At 48.3% G+C, this 22,754-nt stretch overlaps 1 protein-coding gene across 3 annotated transcripts in view; it reads left to right on the top strand.

Annotated features, from left to right (window-relative positions):
- The window catches only part of LOC138516887 (disintegrin and metalloproteinase domain-containing protein 33-like), a 629,971-nt gene that overhangs the window by 477,967 nt on the left and 129,250 nt on the right, over nt 1–22,754 (top strand). For all 3 annotated transcript variants that reach the window (XM_069632337.1, XM_069632338.1, XM_069632336.1), the window contains exon 13: nt 15,089–15,178. In XM_069632337.1, the coding sequence (XP_069488438.1) occupies nt 15,089–15,178 (90 nt within the window). The remainder of the gene's footprint in view (nt 1–15,088; nt 15,179–22,754) is intronic.

Raw genomic sequence — 22,754 nt, 5'->3', positions numbered from 1 at the left:
ATACCCCACCGGCAGCCCGTGGGCATCGGACGCACAATTACACGCAGGGAACGATCATTAAAGACAGGACAAGCAAGGTAGCTGATTCAAAGAAAAAGGCACGGGTAGGAGCTACTTGGACAGGATGGTTTTCAGGAGTTTCCTGAACAGACCCAGATTTTCTTCAAGTCGAAGGGCAGGAGACAAAGGGGGTCATTACAAGGTTGGCGGTAAGGGGTTAACTGTGCCGGTAAAGGTGCCGGAGCCGTCAACCCCTTACCGCCGCATTACAGGGTCCTTTAGCGGGTCCCGCTAAGCAGGCGCCCTTAGCAGGACCCATTAAAGGACGAGCATGCTAACAACGGGCCCGAATAGGAATGGGGATGTGTTCCCTGAATTGGGAAATACCGGGTCCTCCAAGGTTGGAATGTCCCGGTGTTTCCCCATTCAGGGAACCCGGACCCGGTATGCGGTATGGGAGTAGCCATGCCTCAAATAGCGGCATGGCTACCTCCAACCTTGTAATGACCCCCAAAGAGTTCTGGGATCTTGCCACTCTAACCGGGAATGATCTACCTCTGCCCCTTGAGCGCTTGAAACTTGACAGACAAGCAGAGACTGGGTTGTAGAGCACAGGGTTCTGCGTGGGGTGTGCAAAGACACCTAGGCTTTTAAATATTTAAGGGCCGATCTGAAGATAAATCGGCGAGCAACGGTGAGGCTCTTAAAGATGATACGCTCCTTCACTGGAAGCCAGTGCAGGGCCCTTCTGTATGGTACGTACTATCTTCGATTCTCACAGCAGATGGACCAATGGACCCTGCCATAGGTGGCATTTGGCAAGTGGTCACTGATATAAAAATGTGTCTTCCTGTGCCATACACACACTCCGTGTCTCTACTGCGCCGCAGCCAGGTGCTCCTCTAAGATAGGAGTTTCTTCTAGTTTCTTGCATTAGGGTCTATGCTTGTGTGATGTTCACCCGCACACCTTGAGATTTGAAGGACTATGCCTCCCTTTACCACCCAGTTGCTGGAATTCCTTTATTCTAATTTGCTTGTTTTAAAGACACTGCCAATAATGAGGTTGACAGTCTACATAATGAGGTATTTCAAAGATTGTGTCGGATTGTGTAGCCAGATGGAAGAAGCAAGCATGAGATATCCACTACAGAAAACTATTTACTAATGTATTATTGCTCCCTGTATCTAGGTAACAAAAGTCTATTCCCGCACACTCATTCACATCTTTGATATGTCACCACAATTGCCCATGATTTCACAATTGCCATTGTGTTATTTATCTGATGACCAACACCTCCTTTTTAATTTCAGGCTCATATGTGGGGTGCCTGAGGTGTCGGACTCACCCACCGCGTCTCTTAATGATTATTTAGGCTTGATTGCAGTCACCATTACCTTGTTTATCGAAACCGTGTACACATTTACATGTGTAACTACCAAATATACCACTTCCATAGGGTGCAGAATGCAATGTCTTGCCCTACAACAGGGGCAGGGGGATGACATGTCCTCACCCCTCACTGCCATTGGGCACAGAATTGACTTGTATTGTAAGACCCTTGTTCACCAAGCCTTTTAAAAAATGTGGCCCACTCCTTTTGGACAGAAACATTTCAACATTACATGCTGAACCACTTGTTAAGATTCCTGCCCTCTCTGCTCCTTCTAGTACCAAGTTTCGGGAATGTCAGAGCCGAAGGATGTGCCTTTTCACTGGTGGAAGCTGAAATGGGCACTGCCCATCCCACAGCAACCCAATCAATCCCCAACTATTTGTACTTCGAGAGACACTTTAAATATGACATCCCTTCCTAATGATACTGATTTTATATGCACGTAAAGCCATCATCATTCTTGGTTCATGAGCTAAAACCTATAATCTAAGCCTGCGTTCCGAGCGATCTGAGCTCTCCACGCTCTACTCGCATTCCTCGCCCTCATCTTGCCCTATCCAACCAACCACTGCCCCGCACTCTTCCCAGCCCCATGTCTCATCACCTCCATACCAAGGTGCCTTGTCAGCCTGAGTATCATTCCCTCGTAGCTCCTAATGTCTCCACATGGCATTCCACCCCACATCCCCCAGAAGTGCCAATGGAAGAGGGGCTCTACTCGGAACCCCATCTTCCATTTCCATTCTGCCTCTTGATGGCAGCACAAGTATGCCTGTAGCACCTCTTAACTTATGTTTATGTGTTATTAGCTTCTTGAAGCAGAATTTGGGGTGATTATATTTTATTTTATTTATTGCATCTGATTATATGCCCAAATCCAGGGGTATCATGGCATAGGTTACACAAATATTTTCAACAGGATCCTATCGGCCAGAAACAGCAGAGGGGCCCGGCGTGAAGGTCCACACTTTGCTCGGGCCCGTATGTTGGGTGATGGGATGATTCTGGCCAATCAAGCCTGCTGAAGCTACTGTTGTTGCTTCATTAATTAATAGTTCCTTTACGTCAACTATACGTTGGACGCTGCATTGTACAAGAAATAGAACATAACACAAGATGAAATGCATTATCGTTGTCTCCAACTATACATACATTTGTTTCGAACACTGTGACAAATGTACTTCTACCCTGCAGGAGTACAAGGGTGAGTAGAGGCTAAAATGCCTCACGCTTCTACAAACCAAGAGCCAACACAGTGGCACAGTCAAGAGATATACCTCCTTCGCCTTTTGTGATTACGTGAGCAGAGGGAAGGCTATAGTCTTAAGAGAGGTGTGAATGTGGTCAGGAGCAACCCAAACAGTGAAGTATAAGAGTCCAAAATAAATGAATGTTCAATCAAGGTGCTTTACAAATAGAGGCTGTAATTAAACACACCATGTACAATACTAACTAGAAAACACTGTCCTCTATCGCTCCTGGCTTTCTTTCACTGTGGTCACTATCTGCCGGCAGCTCGGCCAGGTAACCTCCTTCCTCTCTGAGTGGGTGGGCCTCTCCTCCTCTCTCCTCACCCCTACCTCTCAACTTCTCCAAAGGAGACCTTAACATACACCTGGAAGCTTCTTGTCCTTCTGCAGGACTCTTTCACAACCCCTGCGACTCTCTCTCTCTATATTTTTGCCCCTGGCCCGACTCACTCTGCAGGGCACACCCTGGATGTTCTGATCACCTCAGACCTCCCCCTCTCTAACCCCCTTAACACCCCTCTCTCCTGGAGTGATCACTTTCTCCTTTCCTCCCGTCTCTCTCTATCCCTCAGGCCAAGCCAACCCCAGCACTGCCACCTACCTTCTCGGTCATCCGACCCATGTGTGAGTTGAGGCTTTCGCCACCACTTTCTCCCCTCCTTCTGCACCGTTGGCTGACTCACATCCTGAAACAGCCCTATCTAACCTCCATCTCTCTATCTCGGATACTCTTGATGTACTTGCCCCTGTCATGAGGATCCACTTGAAGCTCAAATTGAAGTGCAAATGTTGGTACGACTCCAACCTCGTCACCCTCAAACACAAGTGCAGGGTGGCTGAGAAGAAGTGGAGGGCTACAGGAGCACCCTCTGGCCTGCCGCCTTCTCCAAAGAGAGTACAGACTCTCTGTCGTCACCAAGAAGAGAGCACACATCTAAGCCAGCATCTCTGTGGCATCTAACAACTTGACTGCCAACCCTGCTGCACTCTCTACCTCTCCTATTCCCTCCCAGGTCCTCTGTACGGCCTTGGCTTCTCATTTCATTACTAAAACTCAGGCCATCCTGTCCAAAATCTCTTCCTCTTCCTCTTCCTCCTACTCCCCCACTCCCGGCCTGCCTCTGGCCTCCTCCTTTCTCCTTCTTCTCCTTGTTCACCCCTGACGATGTTTCTAGATAAGTCCGATCTATGAAAGTCTTGTCAAATCAGGTTCTTCCCTGTTCTTCCAAACCGTCAAGGACCACATTGACTCCCTCGCTCCTGCGCTGGCCGATTTCTGCAATCGCTCTTTTGCCACTGGAACCACCCCTTCCACCTGAAGCACTCCCTTGTATACCCCCTCCTTAAGAAGCCCTCTGTCGATCCTTCCTCTGTGGCTAACTATCGCCTGACCTCTATCACTCCTTTCCTGGGCAAACTCTTGAAAATGCTGGTCATCTCCGAGTGTACTCTCCACACTGAAACTGTTGGTTGTCTTCATAAACACCAGTCTGGCGTCAGAGCAGCCAGAAGCATGGAAACTGAACATCCGTGTAGACATGCTCTCTAACCATTATTCTAACCTTCCTTCTGTCCTCATTCTCCTTGATCTTTCTTCTGCTTTTGACATGGTCAACCATGCCATCCTGCTCAATCGCCTTTGTGATAACCTGGGTATCACTGATCAGGCCTTCGCCTGGTTGACCTCCTTTTTAACCTGGGTATCACTGATCGGGCCTTGGCCTGGTTGGCCTCCTTTCTAACCTGGTTATCACTGATCAGGTCTTGGTCTGGTTGACCTCCTTTCTCAATGATCGACCCTCTAAGGTCCATCTGAGGTCCTTCCTCTCTTCTATCCCTCTCTCTGCCTGCAGTGTTCCCCAGGGGTCTAACCTTTCTCCCTGGATGTTCAACCAATACCTGGCACCTCTTGCCCATCACATCGCTGCTCTCTGCTCCAACTTTTGACACTAAAAAGGATGCGCTAGTAAACGGTTTCCATCTCACTGAGCTCCCGCTGGAGGATCCACACCTCTCTCCCAGAGTGTAGGCCTAGAAACAGGAGACACATTTAAAAGCACTGGACTTCAGGGCTGTGTCTGAATGAAAGGCTGTTACAGAATGCCTGCATGCACTCTATGGTGCCTGTGATAACAGCCTTTTCAGCATTCCAGGCTCTCCCACAATCTACAAGTAGGGGAGGAAAGATAGCTCAGGGGCAACACATTTGTCTTGGAAGCACTGCGTTGACAACGCAGCCCAGCACAGGTTCGAATCCTGATCCCGCGCTTAGAAACCACTCACTAGTATTAACCGCATCATAAATGAACAATTAAATAAAGTAGGGGAATCTTGGTCTCCTTTGATTGCAACAACAGCACCCTACGAATATCGGCACTATTTGCTCTAAAAACAAAGCAACACTCCACCCTGTGTTTTATCATTCGGCCTAAAGCCCCCAGAGACCTGCTTGGAACAAGACCCTTGTTCTTCCTGCAAGTGTCCCTTAAATTCTTAAAAGGGTGTCACGCAAAGGGTCCTTCTTCCGTGATTCCCCTTTCATCACTCTTAGGAAAAGAGGCTTTAAGTCTACAAGCCCCAGCAAGTGATGAACGGAGCATGTCTTGAGCACTCTATTCATTGATTTCTGTCCAGCTGGATCCGAAGGCGTCTAGTCAACAGATGGACCCGACACACCCCAGTGGGAAAGGGTAGGTGGATAAAATAACAAAGGCAGCCCTCCAGTCCTTAAGGATGTCTGTGGGTCTGCAGTGTTTGAGAAGAAAGAAGCTCATTGGTAAACTACACAGTTAAGCACCACCCAACATCTCCCTACACTCTTCTCCCAAGATCACCTGTGATCCTCTGCATTCAGCTCAGAGGAAAACAAAGTTTGGGTTTGGAATAGGAGTTTCCTGCTTTACTATTTTTCTTCTGGTTATTCAAATCTTTAGCAGCAATTCCCACAAGCATTGATTAAAACCAAGCTCTGGACAGAAAAAGGAATAGAAAAAATAAAATAACATAACTAATTAACTTCATAAAACACTAAGGGCCTCATTACAACTCAGGCGGTAAGGGGTTTACGGCAGCGTTAACAGCGCCGACCCTTACCGCCTGATTACGAGGTCCCCTAGCGCCATGGTGCTTTTAACACCTGCTTTTAGCAGGTGTTAAAATCCATGGCGCTAAGGGACCATGGAGTTAACTACGCCACCGTAATTTACGGTGGCGTAATTAACGCCTTCCCCACTCCCATTATGCCCTATGGGGCAAAAATGGGAATGGGGAAGGGTAAATGGGGATTGGGGACTTACCGCCCCGCCTAGGTCGGAATGGGGCGGTAAGTCCGCCAACCACCATGGCGTAAACGTAGTTTACGCCATGGTGGTAAAGTCACGGCCCAGGCGGTAACTTACCGCCTGGGTCGTAATGAGGCCCTAATTCTTTAATGAGCCACTTCATGCAGCACCAAATAATTTTCTTGTATAGTTGATTGTAGTTCCACTTGTCTCTTCTACACTTTACATTTTAACTCCTCTTGTTAGTGCATCACTTGCCGCATAGGAAAAAAACACTTCCTTCGTCATAAAACGGAATTAGCCACAGGAGGGCGCGGGAGCACTACAAAGGCTCCAATCATCAGAATCTCTTTCTATAAAGGAGTCCTCCCGCTTGCGCCGCACACGAATGATATTGCTTTTTTTTCTTCAGAGTTTGCCAGTTCAAAGCCACGCACCGCAAGTCGCGGAAGTCTTGCCTAGATGAACAGTCTTAAATTGAATAAACTTCCAGTAGAGTTAACGGCGCTGCTTCTCGCTTTCAATGAATTCTTTTTCAAAAACAATTGACCACAACTCAGTTCCTACAGAAGGCTGCGCCCCACCGGGGCAAAAGCAGTGTCTCTCGAACCCCTGCAACCTGCCCTGCCTGTTTCTTGTCACTTTTCTTCACAGCATACACAGGTTAGGCCTGGAGACTCAGCAGATAAACAGAGCAGGACCTGCTACGTGAAATCTCATGTGCAGGGCATTAGAGAATGTTCTCTGCCTTTCTAACCCATCACTGTGCAGAGGTGTTTCCACCACGATGCCTTGGGAAGGATTCTGATTCCCGAAGAGTTTGCATGAGATCTAATGGAGCTTTAATCTTCCCCGCATCCCAAAAGGTCTGTAACCCAACACATTAAACCCTCATGACTCTGTGCTTCAGCCCAGCAGTTCTATGTGACCTGCCAAGGACAGCTGAGTATCCATCCCCCACTAGGATCCAGTGGGATTATCTCCCAGGGTGCCTTGCTCCTGGTCGGGTTCCTGGGGTACAGATGCTACATTTCGGGAGGATAGCTCAGGGGCAATGCGCTCGCCTTGGAAGCAAGACGACATGGAGCAACACAGGTTTGATCCCCGGGTCCGCGCTTAGAAACCTCTGGGTATTAAGGGCGTTATAAATCGCAACTAAATAATTATAAACATGCTTGGAGACCCACAATGTTGTATGTGATAGGTGGGCGTGCTCTGGCTGCAGGTGCAAGCCCCTTCTCCAAGTCCCTACCACACTGGACAGGTTCCAGCGCTCATTGTGGCCGTGAAGTCACTATTTGGAAGTCCTCTTATCATTCCCAGATGAAGTGTAAATGTGTCACTCGATAGGACAACATTCCTTCCTGAGTTGAGCTCAAAGCCAACGGGTGTCCCTTGCGTGAGATGGACTGATTTCTCAGCCCATGAATGACATGTTTAGCACATGTATGTTTAAAACTAATATGCAAAAAGCCAAAGACCAAGTCGGATGCGAGGTCACACAGCCGCTCTCTTAGAAGACCCAATCAGGGTATGTAAGTTATGTAAACTCTATAAAGCTTGATAGACTCCAAAGTAAAATTGTTTACATATTCAAAAAATAATGATAATAATGAAAGTTCAGTGGTATTTCATAAAGATTTTTATCAATCACTGGTTTTGTGAAAAAATACGTCTCTTGGTATGAGGCGTCACTAATATCTTCTTAGTGAGGAAGAAAAAAGCCAATAGCATTTTATGTCAGACCAAAACAATCTTTTGCCAATGCATTTCGGATTTACAAATCCTTCGTCAGGGCAAGTCTGTAGTTAACATGTATATTTACATAACATCTAAAAGAAAGTGTATCACAATGCACATTCACAAAAAAATATATAAATAACATACTAATCGTTGTAGTGGTAGAAAGATCGGTTGATACATAAAAGAAAAAATAGAAAAAGAGAAAGAAAGAGCAATAAGAAGTCTGTAAGTAAGGAGGTTAGCGATGACAAGATATACAGAACGCGTTTACCTGAGAAGATGGCAGAATGCTTGCATGGCCAGTGGCTTGGAGAACCAGAACCATGTGGTGGGCAGAAAGCTGCCCGGACAAAATCGGCGCCAAGGCGCAGATAAGCTGAAATGTAAGAGAGACGTTGTAAGGAACCCGGGTGGGATCCGTGTAAGCAGTACGTGTCATAACATCAGGGGAGCTTACCATGAGACCAGCGAGGAGTCGGACTGTTCCTCTCGCTTGCCGGCGTGTAACTGCGTTGTTCGCATCGGAGCGTTGCCCAGACAACACTCCTTAAATAAACCACGTGATCGCGGCCTAGCGAGGCGCGCGCTCTGGGACAAATGACAGCAAATAGGTTTCTAAGTGATTATTTAGAGCTATAAACTAATTATACGCCTTAATTGGAATATGTCAAGAATTGTGGAAACAAAAAAATGTAAAAACCAGGAAACTGAAAGCATAGAGATAAAAGAAATACTCCAATACAAGACAAAGTAACAGGGGTAGAACTAGTGAAAGAGGATAAGAGAGTCATAAAAGAGAAATAGCAAATACAAAAGAGCCCTAAAGAATGCTGGGCTAATAAAAGAAAGTTGCAAAGTAAAACATCTATATCAACATTATTATATATACATATAAATATATGACCACACTGGATCATGTCATCAAACGGCGGCATCTGAGGCTATTTTATGTAGTCATAGGAAAAATCATAGGAGAAATCAGATGCATGAGTAATGCTGCAAGTACCAACCCACTGTAATGGTGTCGTCGCCAGACGGCACCTTGGGTCCCAGACCGAAGTCCAGGAAACACAGCGGGGTGGTCTAAGTCCATAAGATATATCACAGTAAATAGTTGCTAGAAATTATACCTTGAAGGAAAAGAGATTACACAATTAAAGAAAACAGTGATAATTAATCTCCTCGTTAATCCCATTGGGAACCAGACTCCCAAGTTTGTCAATCCAGAATGACTCTCTGCGATTCAACCGTTGGTTAAGGTCTTCGTGTGGGTTGTTTCTTGTGAGTACCTCTAAAACCACAAATCTAATCTGAGTCAAATTATGTCCATTCTCCAACCAGTGCCGTGCTACGGCAGAGTTGGTGTTAGCATTACGAATACATGAACGATGCTCATTCTACCTTGTTTTGGCCATTCTTGTGGATTGGCCCACATAAAATTTTCCACACGGGCATTTGATGCCATAAATTATGTTGGTGCTGTCACAGGTTCCATAATTTTTGAGCAAAATCTTTTTCCCCCCTGTTCTGGGATGGTTAATGGAATCTCCCTTGATAACTAAGTTGCAGTTAGTACAGTTCAGACAGGGGTATGTACCCGTCCGTTGGGTTATCGGTTCCTTAAGTGGTGGTCTTGTGTGTACAAGTTCATCTCTCAGATTCCTGCTACGTTGGTAAGCAAACACCGGTAATTCAGTGAATACATTTTGTACTCTGATGTCATTTTTAAAGATTCCCCAGTGCTTACTGATGGTCTTCTTAATTCTGTTGCTCTGGATAGAGAATTTTGATACAAAGACAGGTGTTTTAAGTTCTCTCTTTTTTATAGGATTTTGGGTAGATAACAAGGTCTCTCGTGTCAGACTGTTGACCCTGACTGATATGAACATAACCTTCTTTCTGTTCAGCCCTCCTTTGGCTTTGGAGAACTTCCAGCTCATCACCATATAATCCACCAGGGAGACAGACAGCAAAGGCAAAGACAAGGTGTATTTCCATATATAGCTGCACAGAAATGGGCTGGGAACCCAGCACCCCCGTCATAAAACTGTAGCCCCCTCGCTCAGAAACCTTTGGCTTTCTAAACAGTTTTACAGAATGAATATTATACAGAAACGTAAAGATAATTTAATCTGGTACATTCACAATGGACTTCCAAGCAGTACATCATGGGGCCATGGCTTTGTAGGACGCGGCTCCGCACACGCCCGTGACACAGACCGTCCTCTCTATGGAAAACCTCCATCGCATCTAATGCTACCAAACCTGCAGCCTCGGCTGGCACATGGCAGTTATGCTGTTTCGCGTGCAGCTAAAACCTCAGTCATGATCTAATGCAAAGTGTGTAATGTAATGGGTTATTTATAACGCACTTAATACCCAGAGGTTTCTAAGCACAGACCCGGGGATCGTACCTGTGTTGCTCCGCGCCGTCTTGCTTCCAAGATGAACACGTTTCCCCTGAGCTATCCTCCCAAGACAAGGCGTACCTGGGCATTGTACGGTGGCCTACTTTACCCGAGGAGAACCTTATGGGCACCCATGTGCTTGCCAACCAATCAGTATTTAGCCTGCACCAGCAGCCCTTGGCATGGCTGCAGCGCCGGCCTCCCGATCGCAGTGATGTGGCTGTTTTCCAGGTTTTATGGCGTCCATAGACCCTAGAGCAAGATGGCGACCGCTTCCACAGCTTTGTGTTGCTTCGCATCCATGACCACCTGCCATTCAGTGTGTACAGCAGTACTGCATGAGCATCAGGTGTGACAGGTGCAGTTGAGCCCAATACTCTTGGTACTAAATAGTTCAGTATAATAGGAAATCATCGTCCTCTCGTCATAAGCTTTTAAAGTAAGATATTGTGAGAGAGGCAGCAGTTTCTCCTGATGCCAGTATGCCCCAGAGAAATGTACTGCATGGATGCCAGTGACTTAGCTATGTTATGTTATGTTATGTTATTAGGGGGGCGGGCGTTCCATACTCTGGCACCCTGCATATGGAAGGCTCAACCTAAACCACGAGGTCGTTTTATCCGAGGTAATTCCAACAGGAAGCCCTCGGTTGATCTTAGGTATTTCCTGGGTCAGAAAATGCTGATTTTATCCTTCAGGTATAAGGGAGCATTACCAAAGATACATTTATGACAGGTCGTTAGCAATTTGAACTGCACACGGGCTGCCACTGGGAGGCAGTGGAGTTTTTTTCTGGCTGCACTAGTGGGCTCTGAGTGTTTCATCTGATAGATGATTTGTACTTCGGCATTCTGGATTTTCTGTAGTTGTTGGATGTTAGCCTTGTTGGCACCTCCCAGTAGGGCATTACAATAACCTACGCAGAATAATCTACGCATGGGAGGATCACCGCCCTCGCAAGCTTAATGCAATTTTGGTTCCCGGTAATGTCCAACACCAGTTGGAAATCATCGGCGTAGTTGCAGAAGAAAATCCTCAGTGATTCTAATTCAACACATAGGGGGAGTATATACATGTTAAACAGGGGGGAGAGACATGCCCCCTGAGGACTCTGCATGTCGTGGTCTGTGGCTCAGAAGCACAATCACCCCAAAATACCCGTGACTGGCGCACTTCCAAAAAGGATCTGAGCCAGGTGATGGCATTTTTGGAGAGTCATATGACAGTGGACGTCCGATCGAGCAGGGTTTTGTGGTCTAGCAAGTCGAAGGCTGCCGATAGGTCTAACAGCATCAGCAGACCCGACTTACTATGTTCCAATTTGGAAAGCATGTACGTTTTCAAATCCAACAATGCTATCACTCCAAGGCCAGAAGCCAACACACTTGCAAGCACTGACACTATTTTTTAACTTCAGGGCATGTGTGGAAAGTGTGCCGTTATGATAAAACACACTTCTGCATATTCCACGGTCTCTGTGTTCCTCTAATGTAACTAAAATCAAGAATACACCTCACAGATGGCAATTGCGTCACCGCGATAAGGCCGAGCAGTGACACATGATATGCACAAGAATTGGGTTTCACAAAAGCTGGGCTTATGCAGTATTCTGATCGGGAAGGGACTGGACTAAATGCCTACAGGAAGTAGGGACTTAGCCATAACTAACAGGGACGTTCCTAAAGCAACCCGTGTCAAGAATGGGAACACACAAAGTACAGCTTTCTGCAGGTGACTCCCACCTCCAAAGTTACATTAATGAGTTCTCAAGCTGTGCTTAAGTGTCCGTGCCCCTCCAGGGAGCCCCCAGTCTCCCAATTACTCTGCAAAGGAACGGCCAACAGAAGGCTCCACAGCCTAATCTTAAAAAGATGACTTTGGACACTTTTCTACCCAACAGTATAACACAACAGTTTTAGGGAGTGGCCAACAAACGAGTTCGCAAATACTATCTTCATTTTGCCCAACCTCAGTCATACAACAAAAAATACAACAGAAACATTCCCTTGGGAAGGCTCTTTCTGGGATTTGTCACACTTTCACACGGCCTTGCCAGACACTATTTTGTGACAAATATTGCAAACTTTGAAAGTAGCTTGTGCAAGAGGGTGCAAGAGTGGGGCCTTTTTAGGTGAACAATGAAATACTGCTGTTGGATAAGAACAACTCAGCCATTGTGCCATTTGTTGATGCACGCCCTCAAGAGATGTTGTGGATCAGTAATTTGCACATTTTCTCCAGTGAGTTCCTCCCTTTTCACTGCACTTCATACGAAATACACTTTCTGTAAGTGCACGCCTGCAATTGCACAATTTGCTCAAATGTTGTGTGAATCTTGTGCCAGCAGTCAAGTTTGCTCTTGGCCGTTGCCCTCTATTAACTCGATCATTTTTGGTCTTGGGGCATTTGATGGCACAGCCACTAAAATATCGCACACACCATTGCTACAGAGAAGAGAGATAGAGTCAAAGGCGGCCAGAAATCCGACTTTGTGGGTGGCAGGACAGCTTGAAATGCTGTGGCATAATCTGAAATCCACTACATGTTATTCCTTGTTTCCTTATGCCATTGTAATCCAATAATGGCTTGTTTAATTTATCTTCTCCCAACCCAGAGCACTGTAACATGTGGCCGCTTAGTGATCTTTCTTTTCCGAGTCAGAGAGAGCTGGGCTATATTTGGGCTACTTTCCTGACTTCCTTGGGCTACAGGTAGGTTTCCTTTTCTGAGAACTGTTACAATGCAAGCATTATTTTTGTAGAGGTGCAGTACCAATGACAACATACAGAGGTCCTCGTAAGAAATCTGAGGACCGCCGTATTTCTTATGAGGACCTCTGTATGTTGTAGGTGGTACTGCATCGCTCCAAAAAATAATGCTCGTCATGCAATGTAATGATCAGATCCCAGGGTTTTCATATCTACCTTGCGCTTTGTGCAATTGCATAAAATGTGGGAGACGGCCATCAGAATCTGTTCATCTAGGACGATGAAGAAATGTCCGATTTCTTTTGAGGACATCTGCAACGGGCCAACAATGAGCCCCATTGAGAGCAAAACTACAATATAGGACAACTATGACCAGGCTGCAATTATACGTACCACCAACAGATGCAACACTTACACTGTTGATGCTTTCCCCCTTGTGCTTCCCTCTTCCCCCACTTGTGCAGTCCCTTCTCCCCCTTTGTGGTGTCCTCCTCCCCATTTGAACTGTCCCTACTCCCTGACTAGCGCTGTCCCCCCTCACCTCTTGCGCTGTTGCGCCGTCCCTTTTGTGCTGGCGCTCCTTCGCCTGTGTACTGGCTCTCCTTTCCCAGTGCAGTGTTGCATCTTCCCCGTGCACTGTTGCTCCTTCCCCATTGTCTGTCGCTCCTCCTCCATTGTGCTGTCACTCCTTTTCCCTTGCGCTGTTGCTGCTTCCCCCATGCACTGTCACTCCTTCCCCATTGTGCTGATACTCATTCCCTCTTGAGCTGACTTTCCTTCCCCCTTGTGCTGTCACTCTTCCCCCTTGCTCTTTTGCTCCTTCCCCCTTGCTCTGCTGCTACTTTCCCCTTGCTCTGATGCTCCTTCCCCTTGCTCTTTTGCTCCTTCCCCCTTGCTCTGAGGCTCCTTCCTCCTTGCTCTGTCGCTCCTTAGCCTCTTGTTCTGACACTCCTTCACCCTTGCTCTGTCACTCCTTCACCCTTGCTCTGTCTATCCTCTCCACTTGTTCTGTCGATCCTCTCCCCTTGCTCTGTCACTCCTCCCCCTATGCTCTTTCTCTCCTTCCCCCTTGTTCTGATGCTCCTATGCCCTTGCTGCAGCTCCTTAGCCTCTTTCACTGTCACCCCTCCCCCTTGCTCTTTTGCTCCTTCCCCCTTGCTATGCTGCTCCTTCCCCCTTGCTCTGATGCTCCTTCCCCTTGCTCTTTTGCTCCTTCCCCCTTGCTCTGATGGTCCTTCCTCCTTGCTCTGTCGCTCCTTAGCCTCTTGTTCTGACACTCCTTCCCCCTTGTGCTGTTGCTCATTTCCCCTTGCTCTGTCACTCCTTCAGCCTTGCTCTGTCACTCCTTCACCCTTGCTCTGTCTATCCTCTCCCCTTGTTCTGTCGATCCTCTCCCCTTGCTCTGTCACTCCTCCCCCTTTGCTCTTTCTCTCCTTCCCTTGTTCTGATGCTCCTTTGCCCTTGCTGCAGCTCCCTAGCCTCTTGCACTGTCACTCCTCCCCCTTGCCCTTGCTGCTCCTTCCCCCTTGCTCTGCTGCTCCTTCCCCCTTGCTCTGATGCTCCTTCCCCTTGCTCTTTTGCTCCTTCCCCTTGCTCTGATGGTCCTTCCCCATTGCGCTAACGCTCCTTAGCCTCTTGCACTGACACTACTTCCCCCTGGTGCTGTTGCTCCTTTCCACTTGCTCTGTCCCTCCTTCACCCTTGCTCTGTCTATCCTCTCCCCTTGTTCTGTCGATCCTCTCCCCTTGCTCTGTCTCTCCTTCCCCCTTGTTTTGATGCTCCTTCACCCTTCCTGCAGCTCCTGAGCCTCTTGCGCTGTCAATCCTTCCCCTTGCTCTGCTGCTCCATCCCCTTTGGTCTGATGCTCCTTGCCCCTTGCTCTGTCGCTCCTTCCTCCTTGCTCTTTTGCTCCTTCCCCCTTGTGCTGCCACTCCTTCTCCCTTGTGTTTTCGCTCCATCCCCTTATTTTATCACTCTTCCCCCCCTTTGCAATGTCATCCCTTCTTTCAAATGTTGTACAATGCTCCTGTGTACTGTTGCTGGCCTAGCTTTCATCGATTGGAATACTTGCATTCTTCCTCGTGTTGCAATGTACCCCCCCCCCACAGTGCTTCCCTCTCTCCCAACAGTGCCCTTCATTCCCCCCCATGCTGTAATTTCTACCTGCCTGTCTGTCATTCCTCATTCCCTACCTCCATGCTAAATGCAAAATGCAATAAACTACAAACGCCAAAACCATTGGCATGGCCAATGCTTGTCCAAAATAGCCACGCAGTAACGCCTTCTGTCTGTCCCCCCCCAGGAGTGTATTAACCCGTGCTGCAATGCCAACAACTGTACGCTGAAAGAAGACGCCCAGTGTGCCCATGGGGACTGCTGCCAGGACTGCAAGGTAAGCACATGTGTGACTCCCATGTAGGCCTGAGATGCTGAAGATGGTGGGGATCAGCGGGACGATTATAATGGGGTCCTCCCATGGCCAAGCCCGCCTCTGGGAGTATTGCTGTAATATCCCACTACTGCCCTCCCTGACCAGGGTTATTTTTTTTTATTTGAGTGGGTTTTATAGAGGGTTGTAATCTCCACTACACACTAACATTAACAGGGTCATGTAGGTAAGCCCGGGGAAATAACAGAGTTAAACATCTAGAGGTAAGTTTCAAATGTGTTTCCTGCACCATGCCATGTGGAGGTGGATTCCCTGGGAATTCCACTCTCTCCGTTCCACTCACATCACATTTTGATGTGAGTAGAGAAGCTGGGATCGATCCCTACATCCTCTTTTGCATTACAAAGGAGCACAGGCATTGTGCATAGGGCTCCTGTGTAATCACGGCCGCCATCTTTGTACATGGCTGCCGCCATTACTGATCACTGGCATGTGCAGGTGTGTGCATGACGGTGATGCAGGTTTGTTTTCCGTATGGAGTGGATGATGAGATGGAAATCTGGGTCCTATCGGATTCCCCTTAAACTCTCCTTTCCATGCAAAAAATGATCAAACCCTGTGAAATGGTCCCCGGATATGGAGAAGTTCCCCGGGTCCGACAGCATCAAAATGAGTGTAACACAGAGGGTAGAAGCAAAAGAAAACGTATCCTCGCTAGACAATTGGCCTCATTACATGGAAGGCGGCCGCGGAATGAACGGTGCCGGTAGGGGACCGGCACCGTTAATTCCGGGCCGCCACATTACGAGGTCTGCAGCGGGTCTCGCTCTGGAAGCCTGCCAGACCAGACGAGCAGAGCGGGTCCCGCGAGTAGACCAGGATGCTAACAACAGGCCCGTCATTAATGGGCCCATTGTTAGCATGAAACACTTGTGTATAGGCGCGTTACAAATACCATATCATATCATATCATATCATCCTCCCCATTCCCATTTGAGCCCTATAGGGGCTCAAATGGGAATGGGGATGTACCGGGTATGGGTCACGCGAAAGGGAATTACCAGGCCCTCCAAGGTCGGAATGGCCCGGTAAGTCCCCTTTAGCAAGACCGGGACCCGGTACCCATTTTGGGAGAAGCCATGCCGCTAAAAACGGCATGGCTACCTCCAAACTCGTAATGAGGCCCATTATCTAAGGGTGTCCCTTGAATCCAAGTGATAAGCACTTTATGGCACTTTTTGATAAGTATTCTGGTACTAACTGTAACTGCAAGTTCATTTACAGATAAATCAGGTGTTGCTGGCTGATAGATGGGTTCTTCACTAACTATCCTCACGTAAAGTGTTATGGGGTGGACCCGGTTCGAAGTGCAAGTCACATGTTTGAATAGGGCTGTTTTTAGGCTTTGGCTGTACTTCGTGTAGTTTTGAGTCCTGTGCATGTTTCGCATTTGAACCTCCATCCCAATAAATGTAGCGTGTGTCATTCGATGAGTTTTGCATAGACCAAGGTTCCTGACAGCTGTTCAGTGGTGTCTGCAACCTGCGGCTCTCCATGTGTTTGGGACTACAAATCCCATGATCTCACACTATTGACTGTGCTGGTTCTGGCTGTTGGGAGTTGTAGTCCAAAACATCTGGAGAGCCAAAGGTTGCAAACCTGTGATGTAGAGCAACGGGAGCACCATCTCTAATATGGTCCTGTTGCAAGATGGCTCCTTTCAGCAATGCATTCACCTGAGGGATTATCTCCAAAAAAGCTCCCACATCTTTATTTTATTTAATTGGGAGGATGTTTAGTGCACCAACTCACTGGACTGACACTTTAAAGCAGTACATAAGATACACCTACAGATGATAAGAGCAGCTAGTGGCATAGCTCATGTATGGTTCAACTACCCTAGCATATATAGTGCTACGAAGCCAGGAGTCTTAAAGGCCGCAGTTAAACTATAACCAAGCAGGCCATTGCCAAGTCCCAGGAAGTAGAACTCCTCAGGAGTTGCTGGCCCCAGATACCCCCAGCAGCATCTAGGCCACAGCATTTATAATTCTATGCTGTATTCCCCGACACCGCTGGAGGAAAAGGGGAAATGTGGCAACAGGATAAACCAGCCACACTTCAGCTTCATTTGAGACCTACAAAAGAGGCGAACAAGATGAGTGCAATCCTAGGTATGCGCTCCCCCTATCCCTACTGTGGTGCACCCCAAGACTGTGCGAATACCTGACTACGCCACTTAATCTGGAATACAATTGACTCCTCTTCCTTGAAGTCACACGATTGCGCTCCCCCATCCCTACTGTGGTGCCCCCCAAGACTGCATGAATACCTGGCTATGCCACTTCATCTGGAATACATTTGACTCCTCTTCCTTGAAGTCACACGATTGCACTCCGCATTCCTACTATGGAGCCCCTAAAGACTGCGTGAATACCGGGCTACGCCACTTCATCTGGAAGACATTTGACTCCTCTTCCTTGAAGTCACACGCTTGCGCTCCCCCATCTCTAATGTGGTGCCCCCCATGACTGCGTGAATACCTGGCTACGCCACTTCATTTGGAATACATTTGACTCCTCTTCCTTGAAGTCCTACAATTGCGCTCCCCCATCCACACTATGGTGCCCCCCAAGACTGCGTGAATACCTGGCTACACCACTTTATCTGGAAGACATTTGACTCCTCTTTCTTGAAGTCACACGCTTGTGCTCCTCCATCTCTACTGTAGTGCCCCCCAAGACTGCGTGAATACCTGGCTACGCCACTTAATCTGGAAGACATTTGACTCCTCTTCCTTGAAGTCACACGATTGTGCTCCCCATCTCTACTGTGGTGTCCACGAAGACTGCGTGAATACCTGGCTACGCCACTTCATCTGGAATACATTTCACTGCTCTTCCTTGAAGTCACACGTTTGCGCTCCCCCATCCTTACTGTGGTACCCCGCAAGACTGCTTAAATACTTGGCTACGCCACTTAATCTGGAAGACATTTGACTCCTCCTCCTTGAGGTCACGCGCTTGCGCTCCCCTATCTCTACTGTGGTATCCCCAAGACTGCATGAACCCCTGGCTATGCCACTTAATCTGGAAAACATTTGACTCATCTTCCTTGAAGTCACACGCTTGCGCGCCCCCATCTCTACTGTGGTGCCCCAAAGACTGCGTGAATACCTGGCTATGCCACTTCATCTGGAAGACATATGACTCCTCCTCCTTGATGTCACACGCTTGCGCTCCCCATCTCTACTGTGGTACCCCCAAGACTGCATGAATACCTGGCTACACCACTTAATCTGGAAGACATTTGACTCATCTTCCTTGAAGTCACACGCTTGCGCTCCCCCATCTCTACTGTGGTGCCCCCCAAGACTGCGTGAATACCTAGCTACGCCACTTGATATGGAATACATTTGACTCTTCTTCCTTGAAGTCACACGATTGCGCTCCCTCATCTCTACTAAGGTGCCCCTCCAAGACTGCGTGAATACCTGGCTATGCCACTTCATCTGGAAGACATTTGACTCCTCTTCCTTGAAGTCACACGCTTGCGCACCCCCATCTCTACTGTGTTGCCCCCCAAGACTGCGTGAATACCTGGCTACACCACTTAATCTGAAAGACATTTTACTCCTCTTCCTTGAAGTCACACGATTGCGCTCCCCCATCTCTACTAAGTTGCCCCCCAAGACTGCGTGAATACCTGGCTACGCCACTTCATCTGGAATACATTTGGCTCCTCTTCCTTGAAGTCACACGATTGCGCTCCCCCATCCCTACTATGGTGCCCATCAAGACAGCGTGAATACCTGGCTACACCACTTCATCTGGAATACATTTGACTCCTCTTTCTTGAAGTCACACGATTAGACTCCGCCATCCCTACTGTGGTGTCCCCGAAGACTGCGTGACTACCTGGCTACGCCACTTCATCTGGAAGACATTTGACTCCTCTTCCTTGAGGTCACACGATTGCGCTCCCCCATCCCTACTGTGGTGCCCCCGAAGACTGCGTGACTACCTGGCTACGCCACTTCATCTGGAAGACATTTTACTGCTCTTCCTTGAAGTCACACGATTGCGCTCACCTATCCCTACTGTGGTACCCCCCAAGACTGCGTGAATACTTGGCTACGCCACTTAATCTGGAAGACATTTGACTCATCTTCCTTGAAGTCATACGCTTGCGCTCCACTATCTCTACTGTGGTTACCCCAAGACTGCGTGAATACCTGGCTACGCCACCTCATCTGGAATACAATTGATGCTTCTTCGTTGAAGTCACATGATTGCGCTCCCCCATCTCTACTAAGGTGCCCTTCAAGACTGCGTGACTACCTGGCTATGCCACTTCACCTGGAAGACATTTGACTCCTCTTCCTTGAAGTCACACGCTTGCGCTCCCCCATCTCTGCTGTGGTGCCCCCAAGACTGCGTGAATATCTGGCTACGCCACTTTATCTGGAAGACATTTGACTCCTCCTCCTTGAAGTCACACGCTTGCGCTCCCCCATCTCTACTGTGGTACCCCCAAGACTGCATGAATACCTGGTTACGCCACTTCATCTGGAATACATTTGACTCCTCTTCCTTGAAGTCACACGATTGCGCTCCCCCATCCCTACTGTGGTGCCCCCCAAGACTGTGTGAATACCTGGCTATGCCACTTAATCTGGAAGACATTTGACTCATCTTCCTTGAAGTCACACGCTTGCGCTCCCCCATCTCTACCGTGGTGCCCCACAAGACTGCGTGAATACCTAGCTACGCCACTTCATCTGGAATACATTTGACTCCTCTTCCTTGAAGTCACACGCTTGTGCTCCCCCATCTCTACTAAGGTTCCCCCCAAGACTGCGTGAATACCTGGCCACGCCACTTCATCTGGAAGACATTTGACTCCTCTTCCTTGAAGTCACATGCTTGCGCTCCTCCATCTCTACTGTGGTGCCCCCCAAGACTGCGTGAATTCCTGGCTACGCCACTTAATCTGGAAGACATTTGACTCCTCTTCCTTGAAGTCACACGATTGCGCTCCCCCATCCCTACTGTGGTGCCCCCCAAGACTGTGTGAATACCTGGCTACGCCACTTAATCTGGAAGACATTTGACTCATCTTCCTTGAAGTCACACGCTTGCGCTCCCCCATCTCTACTGTGGTGCCCCCCAAGACTGCGTGAATACCTAGCTATGCCACTTCATCTGGAATACATCTGACTCTTCTTCCTTGAAGTCACACAATTGCGCTCCCCCATCTCTACTAAGGAGCCCCCAAGACTGCGTGTATACCTGGCTATGCCACTTCATCTGGAAGACATTTGACACCTCTTCTTTGAAGTCACATGCTTGAGCGCCCCCATCTCTACTGTGGTGCCCCCCAAGACTGCGTGAATACCTGGCTACACCACTTAATCTGTAAGAAATTTGACTCCTCTTCCTTGAAGTCACACGATTGCGCTCCCCCATCTCTACTAAGGTGCCCCCCCAAGACTGCGTGACTACCTGGCTACGCCACTTAATCTGGAAGACATTTGACTCCTCTTCCTTGAAGTCACACGCTTGCGCTCCCCCATCTCTACTGTGGTGCCCCCCAAGACTGCGTGAATACCTGGCTACGTCACTTAATCTGGAAGACATTTGACTCCTCCTCTTTGAAGTCACATGCTTGCGCTCCCACATCTCTACTGTGGTAACCCCAAGACTGCATGAATACCTGGCTACGCCACTTCATCTGGAATACATTTGACTCCTCTTCCTTGAAGTCACACAATTGCGCTCCCCCATCCCTACTGTGGTGCCCCCCAAGACTGTGTGAATACCTGGCTATGCCACTTAATCTGGAAGACATTTGACTCATCTTCCTTGAAGTCACACGCTTGGGCTCCCCCATCTCTACTGTGGTGCCCTTCAAGACTGCGTGAATACCTAGCTATGCCACTTCATCTGGAATACATTTGACTCTTCTTCCTTGAAGTCACACGATTGCGCTCCCCCATCTCTACTAAGGTGCCCCAAGACTGCGTGAATATCTGGCTACGCCGCTTCATCTCAAAGACATTCGACTCCTCTTCCTTTAAGTCACACGCTTGCGCTCCCCCATCTCTACTGTGGTGCCCCCCAAGACTGCGTGAATACCTGGCTATGCCACTTCAGCTGGAAGACATTTGACTCCTCTTCCTTAAAGTCACACGCTTGCGCTCCCCCATCCCTACTGTGGTGCCCCCCAAGACTGCGTGAATACCTGGCTACACCACTTAATCTGGAAGACATTTGACTCCTCTTCCTTGAAGTCACACGATTGCGCTCCCCCATCTCTATTAAGGTGCCCCCCAAGACTGCGTGAATACCTGGCCACGCCACTTAATCTGGAAGACATTTGACTCCTCTTCCTTGAAGTCACACGATTGCGCTCCCCCATCCCTACTGTGGTGCCCCCCAAGACTGTGTGAATACCTGGCTATGCCACTTAATCTGGAAGACATTTGACTCATCTTCCTTGAAGTCGCACGCTTGGGCTCCCCCATCTCTACTGTGGTGCCCTTCAAGACTGCGTGAATACCTAGCTATGCCACTTCATCTGGAATACATTTGACTCTTCTTCCTTGAAGTCACACGATTGCGTTCCCCCATCTCTACTAAGGTGCCCCCAAGACTGCGTGAATATCTGGCTACGCCGCTTCATCTAAAAGACATTCGACTCCTCTTCCTTTAAGTCACACGCTTGCGCTCCCCCATCTCTACTGTGGTGCCCCCCAAGACTGTGTGAATACCTGGCTAAGCCACTTCATCTGGAATACATTTGACTCTTCTTCCTTGAAGTCACACAATTGCGCTCCCCCATCTCTACTAAGGTGCCCCCAAGACTGCGTGAATACCTGGCTATGCCACTTCATCTGGAAGACATTTGACTCCTCTTCCTTGAAGTCACACGCGTGCGCTCCCCCATCCCTACTGTGGTGACCCCCAAGACTGCGTGAATACCTGGCTACACCACTTAATCTGGAAGACATTTGACTCCTCTTCCTTGAAGTCACACGATTGCGCTCCCCCATCTCTACTAAGGTGCCCCCCAAGACTGCGTGAATACCTGGCCACGCCACTTAATCTGGAAGACATTTGACTCCTCTTCCTTGAAGTCACACGCTTGCGCTCCCCCATCTCTACTGTGGTGCCACCCAAGACTGCGTGAATACCTGGCTACACCACTTAATCTGGAAGACATGTGACTCCTCTTCCTTGAAGTCAGACGCTTGCGCTCCCCCATCTCTACTGTGGTAACCCCAAGACTGCATGAATACCTGGCTACACCACTTAATCTGGAAGACATTTGACTACTCCTCCTTGAAGTCACACGCTTGCGCTCCCCCATCTCTACAGTGGTGCCCCGCAAGACTGCGTGAATACCTAGCTATGCCACTTCATCTGGAATACATTTGACTCTTCTTCCTTGAAGTCACACAATTGCGCTCCCCCATCTCTACTAAGGTGCCCCTAAGACTGCGTGAATACCTGGCTATGCCACTTCATCTGGAATACATTTGACTCTTCTTCCTTGAAGTCACACAATTGCGCTCCCC

This window comes from Ambystoma mexicanum, chromosome 6q, assembly GCF_040938575.1.
Source record: "Ambystoma mexicanum isolate Mex_15411 chromosome 6q, UKY_AmexF1_1, whole genome shotgun sequence".
NCBI lineage: Eukaryota > Metazoa > Chordata > Amphibia > Caudata > Ambystomatidae > Ambystoma > Ambystoma mexicanum.
The sequence above is the reverse complement of the archived record's forward strand: the minus strand, read 5'-3'. Positions and strand labels throughout refer to the sequence as shown.